Source organism: Argentina silus, assembly GCF_951799395.1.
Source record: "Argentina silus genome assembly, contig: scaffold_950, whole genome shotgun sequence".
In the NCBI taxonomy this organism is placed as follows: domain Eukaryota; kingdom Metazoa; phylum Chordata; class Actinopteri; order Argentiniformes; family Argentinidae; genus Argentina; species Argentina silus.
In genome coordinates, this window is record NW_028152447.1 from 1 (window position 1) to 6330 (window position 6330).

At 48.3% G+C, this 6330-nt stretch overlaps 1 protein-coding gene across 1 annotated transcript; it reads right to left on the bottom strand.

Annotated features, from left to right (window-relative positions):
* Positions 1–802: 802 nt before the first annotated feature.
* Positions 803–4766, bottom strand: LOC310824818 (uncharacterized protein; the record flags this gene model as incomplete). Its single annotated transcript, XM_083698071.1, has 4 exons — positions 4551–4766; positions 4347–4389; positions 3049–3162; positions 803–924 (listed from the first exon to the last, which is right to left on the bottom strand). Coding segments are annotated over exons 1-4 (309 nt in total), but the record flags the coding sequence as incomplete, so codon positions are not given.
* Between the last annotated feature and the right edge of the window lie 1564 nt (positions 4767–6330).

A 6330-nucleotide genomic window follows, 5' to 3' on the forward strand; every position in this document is an offset into this window, starting at 1 on the left:
CAAGTGTCAGGATTGGTTGCTTTCTCAACGAATCGCCTTAGCTTCACATTCTCCCACACTTTAACAAACACAACATTGGACACAGTTGCTAGTTTACAGGTGCTAGTTTACAGGTGCGAGTTTACAGGTGCTAGTTCACAGGTGCTAGTTCACAGGTGCTAGTTTACAGTTGCTAGTTTACAGGTGCTAGTTTACAGGTGCTAGTTTACAGGTGCTAGTTTACAGGTGCTAGTTTACAGGTGCTAGTTTACAGGTGCTAGTTTACAGGTGCAGTAAACGTGTTAGAGTGGTATTAGTAGATCTACAACTAATGATTGGTGAGATTCAGAGGAGAAGAGAGCTGTGGTGTGACTGCAGGTCCAGGGGGGCGGAAGGGAGGAAGAAGAGTTCTACAGTAAGGAGAGAGGTGGTTGGCTGGTTCTACAGTAAGAAGAGAGGTGATTGGTTGGTTCTACAGTAAAAAGAGAGTTAAACTGGTTGGTTCTACAGTAAGGAGAGAGGTGGTTGGCTGGTTCTACAGTAAGGAGAGAGGTGGTTGGTTGGTTCTACAGTAAGAAGAGAAGTGGTGGTTGGCTGGCTCTACAGTAAGGAGAGAAGTGGTGGTTGGTTGGTTCTACAGTAAGGAGAGAGGTGGTTGGCTGGTTCTACAGTAAGGAGAGAAGTGGTGGTTGGTTGGTTCTACAGTAAGGAGAGAGGTGGTTGGCTGGTTCTACAGTAAGGAGAGAGGTGATTGGCTGGTTCTACAGTAAGGAGAGAGGTGATTGGCTGAGAGGCCTGCGGAGGCCCTGGGCCGTGTGTCTACCTTGAAGAGGCAGCGCTCCACATGTCTACTCATCTCCTCCTCCGTCCCTGACAGCGGCGCGCTGCACAGAGGACATACCTGGCCTTCTTCTGGCTTCCGCCTCTTCATTTTCCCAATCCGGGCTGGGGGGGGGTAGGGAGAAGAGAGGGGGAGGGGCGAGGGGGAATAGAAAGGTGGGGGAATAGAGAGAGGGGGGGGGAAAGAGAGAGAGAGAGAGAGAGAGAGACTGGTTAGAAACATACACACAAACCACCGTGCGTGTCCACACACACACACACACACACACACACACACAGAGGCAGTTATATTTTCTATACACACACACGGAAATCTGACACTAATTTGTCGCGTCTTCAATTCCACCATTTGTTGAAATAATGAGGATGAAAGCCAGAGCAGAATTGCGCATTCTTGATGAAACATCCCATAACGACCCATAAACCCCTCTGTCACTAGCCATCAACAGCCCAGCGAGCCACACGTCACAACCAGCCTCGCTAACCACTAACCGCTAACCGCTACCACATCTGACACCCAACTAACAGGCTAGCCTGTGAACGGATGGAAGCCTGCGGAAGCTTCTCTGGCTATCCGCTAGCTATTGTGCAGTCAGCCGGCCAGCCAGCCAGCCAGCCAGCCAGAGGTCTCCTCAGCCCGGGTAGCAAGCAGCCAGCGAGCGCCATTGCATTCACAACCTGTCAGCCGGGCTCTCTGCCTCGCCGGCGCTAACGCAGGTCAGCGGAGTGGACGGAAATCGATACGCCCCCCGGACCCGCAGACGAGGCCGCCGCGCTAACGTTTAGCCTGGTACCCAAAAGCTCAGGAATTAAACCGCAACAGAGGGCAGGGGCTGCTGCCGTGACAACCGTGTGTGTGTGTGTGTGTGTGTGTGTGTGTAGAGGGGGAGGGGGATGTCCCAATATCATCACTAGCATACTGTACCATTCAGAATGCATGGTCAGCACGTAGCTTTGTTCTGAGTGGTGTGTATGCTAGTGTGTGGATGTTGGAACTTAACCAGGGGGAGGCTGGTGGAGGTAGAAATCGAAGGACGGGCTCGTTGTAATGCGTGGAATGGAATGAGGAATGGAATCATAATGCGTTACAATGAACCCGTCCTCCGATTTCTACCTCCACCAGCCTCTTCTGAAGGCTATCATGATGACGTGCCGTCTACTATGACAACAAAGAGAGAGGCTTGTTCCCTTCCCTCAGAGGAGTGAACAAACCAAGAGAGGCTCGTTCCCTTCCCTCAGAGGAGTGAACAAACCAAGAGAGGCTTGTTCCCTTCCCTCAGAGGCTCGTTCCCTTCCCTAAGAGGAGCTAACAAACCAAGAGAGGCTTGTTCCCTTCCCTCAGAGGCTTGTTCCCTTCCCTCAGAGGCTCGTTCCCTTCCCTCAGAGGCTTGTTCCCTTCCCTCAGAGGCTCGTTCCCTTCCCTCAGAGGAGCTAACAAACCAATAGACAAATGTTCTGGGAGAAACAAAACCAGCCCGCACCTCCATTGTCTTTATGTGACAAGTATATCCCCCCTCTTCCACAGTGACGTGATAGGACAATCTCTCCATCTCCATCCCCCCCCCCCCCCCCTCGCCCCCCAGTGCTGCATAATTAGAAATGTAACACAGCAGAACAGCCGTCCGCTGCGCTGTAAGTCTTTGTCGCTCTTTCTTAACTGCAAATGGCGTGAGGGGACATTAACTTTTAGGGGGCTGTGATTACCAAAGGGGCCAAGGGGGACCCACCCGGAGAGAGGGAGGGAGGGAGGGAGGGAGGGAGGGAGGACATCGGCGTGAGGCACCATAACTCCGGGGAGATATGAGGAGGGACGTCTCCTCGTAATATCGCCCAGACCCCCCCTCCCCCCCCCCCCCGGTGACGGTAATCGAGGGGGGCGTCATTAGATAGAGAGAAAAGGGCGATTAATTAGGCACGGCAGGAGTCTCCCCACCCCCCCCCAACCCTCTGAATCATTGAGGTTCCACATGAGGGGTCATAGACATTAATGGTGTCTTGAGTTTAAACAAAGTCGGCACCGTCTCCTTTCATAGCTTCTGCTGCCTGCCTGCCTGCCTCTTTGCCCGCCTGCCTGCCTGCCTGCCTGCCTGCCTGCCTGCCTCTTTGCCCGCCTGCCTGCCTGGGCTGGTGTATACATGTCCCTGTTAGGCCTACAGTCAGCTATAGGTGGGGGTGGGGGGGGTGGCAGTGGTAGTACTGAGCTGTAAAGGGGAGGGGGGGGGCTCTTACCGTGGCGCAGGCAGCAGGGGGCAACGGGCGCTCCGTTGGGCAGTCCAAGGGGGGGAGGAGGGGATCTTTTGACACTTTCCTTGGCGTAGCGCCTGCACCAGCAGAGGTCTTCGACTGTTAACATATCAAGAAGGTCAAGGGTTAATAGAACCTCTGCTCGGGCAGGCGCTAGGTCAAGGAAGGGGGGTGGGAGGGGGGGGGCACAGACCTGTTATCACACTCTGCAGGCCAGGGGGCAACAGGGCCAGGAGATCTGGAGATGTAATACACAGGCTGGAGGTGTTCCACAGTGTGAGGGGTGTGTGTGTGTGGGGGGGGGGGTTTACAGGAGGGCCAGAGGGTGTGAGGGGTAGGGGGGTTTACAGGAGGGCTCAACATTGGCCTCTAGATGGCTACACTTAGCCCATTAGAGTATGACTTTGCAGGGTGCAACTGTGTAGCCAGACAGGGGAGGCTGGTGGAGGTAGAAATCGGAGGACGGGCTCATTGTAATGCATGTAACGGAACAGGGAATGGTATTTGTGTTTCATACGTGTTTGATACCATTCCTCATTGTATTCCATCAGACCAGTTATTTAATCCAGACTGCAACATAGACTGGACAGACAGACAGACAGACACAGACCCCCCACTCAAGCATGAACTTTAACTATGATGGAGAAAAACGCTAAACTATGCGTCAACACCGTACCCCAGGGAGCCTCGCTTAATCTCCCACCGACAGAGAGACCACCTTTCTGCCTCTGCCTGCCAAAGCAGACCAAACCCACAACATCAGACCAGCTGCTTCAAGCTGTTGGCAGTAGTTTCATTCAACTAACTACCATGTCTGTTTAAAGTTCCTCATATAAAGTAACAGGGGTATACTTAATCTAATCAATAATGACAACGAAATATGTTACTTTAAGAAGTTTACCCCTAAACAGACATTAACCAAGTCCCAGAACTTGAAGACTGTGGCTTTTCATCAGAACAACAATCAATTCCAACTTTTAGGATGTCCTGAGCTACAAACTGTTTATTTTGACTGTGTGAAGTTGTTGAATGACAGATGGTATCAATTATGAAATAAATATGGAGTAAATTCTAATTCCTTTCTGTCATTTTCTTAAGCAATAATTGTATAGGAAATGTCAGTGTGAATGTATTGAGAATCAGAAGTGAATACATATAAAATATATCGATATAAAAGTATAATACAAATAAAAATATCACATGATCATAGAAATCATAGATGATGAAGGTGTAATGTGAGGAAAATATATCATATTTAATTGAAAAATTAAAGTAATACATACCATTCAATCGCGTTTGCCTATTTGCCCGCACTCGTAAAAATGTCTGCAGGTAGGGAAGAAAGGACACATACAAAATATGCGTTAATACCTGAACTTTGAATGTGAGACTTTATTAGAAATACTAGAAACAGCTCAGGGCTGGATTGCGTTGGATATCACAATGTGCCCAGCAACCTGCATCTTGATGGTAAACAAAAAACCTACTTCTCTTTTGGGCAGTATCCCCTCTTCCATAACACTGTCTGCAAGTTTAGTTCAAAGCCTTTCCGCGCCGCAAAACTCAACTCTGCAACTTTATCTTTTAAGCCTTACGGTACTACACATAACTGCCAATGCAATATTGCATCAATAATTTTATATGGATGCAAAAGGATTGAATTTAGCGCCTGCAGAGCCCGTTCGGCGCTACATCGGAGCCATGTTGGCTTGGTCATGTGACCAAAACACAGGGGTGACAGTTCAGAGGACAGAGTGTCGTTGCACCATCGACCACTAGGGAGCAGCAACACAGCTCCAATGTCTGACTGTGGACTTGACGATCGGACCTAATTGAGCTTTCTAGAGTGTCTCAAATATGTCCAAACTTAAAAAAATCAATGCTATATGCGGCTAAACGTCGCTATGCTATCATGTATAATATTGAACATTTTCTTACATTCAATCGATACATTTCCTACAGGATGTTTAATATTACGTTCAGAATTAATCCTTAATAGCCTAAACTTTTAAATATCTTATCTAAACCTGCTAAAAACTGACAGGTATTATCAATCAATAGTTTAGTGTGTGTGTGTGTGTGTGTGTGTGTGTGTGTGTGTGTGTGTGTGTGTGTGTGTGTGCAGTCTATGTGCTGACTCCAGCAGGACCAGATAGTCAGTCACAGCGATGGATGCCCACTCATTGACACAGGGACTGTGTGTGTGTGTGTGTGTGTGTGTGTGTGTGTGTGTGTGTGTGTGTGTGTGTGTGTGTGTGTGTGTGTGTGTGTGTGTGTGTGTGTGTGTGTGCGGGCACGGGTTCAAACTCCCGGCGAGCCCATCGTTCATCACAAGCTCAGACAAGCCTGCAGCTCTGACACCTGACTCACGCCTATCTCCAACAACGCCAATGTTAGATTAATAATGATACCCCGGCTAAATGGCCGTAGTAAAAACGCACACTAGGTCATGTTAGAAAAAAGAATGAAATGAATCTAACATTTCGGGACGGGAAAAAAAGCGAAGCTTAATCATTCGTTAGAGAAGGGCGTTTCATCAGCAGCTTTTTCGCGAACGAACATATCTGCTTTAACCACCGCCTTAAAGGGAATGTCAACGGAAGGCCCTAAGTTATAGGCCTACGCATAGTTCTTCTTATTTTATGGCGTTTAAGGGAGGAAAAACCACTTAACCCAAAAGTACATCATTGCCATATGAATTACGAAACCTTCTGAAAAACTTTGAAAAAAAAAAAAAAAAAGAGAGAAGATATCATGTGAAATAATACGGTAAAAAAAGACTGACATAAATCATAATTACAGCTCCAGTTAAAAGAGTGCTGTTGGCAGTTTAATCCAAGCTAATCTTTATCAGTCAGACCTCTGTGGGGATGAGGGGGAAACATGTCAAGGACGCTGCGCAGAGACAGAGATCGTATCCAGACACAGAGAGAGAGAGTGTGTGTGTGTGTGTGTGTGTGTGTGTGTGTGAGGAGCATAGCTCCTAAAGGGGTAAACTCATGATGATTACATATCAGGACAGGAAACACATTACGGCCTGGGCAAATCTTTACTACAGATAGTAGTGTGTGTGTGTGTGTGTGTGTGTGTGTGTGTGTGTGTGTGTGTGTGTGTGTGTGTGTGTGTGTGTGTAAGCTGATGGAGACCACCTCTATTGACTCCCAGCAGAGTGCGATGATCCACTTCATGATAAGATACAAGAGTGAAATGAGGGGTTTTTTCTGACGTTGTGTAAACGTTTGTGTGCACACGCTGAAACAACAAATG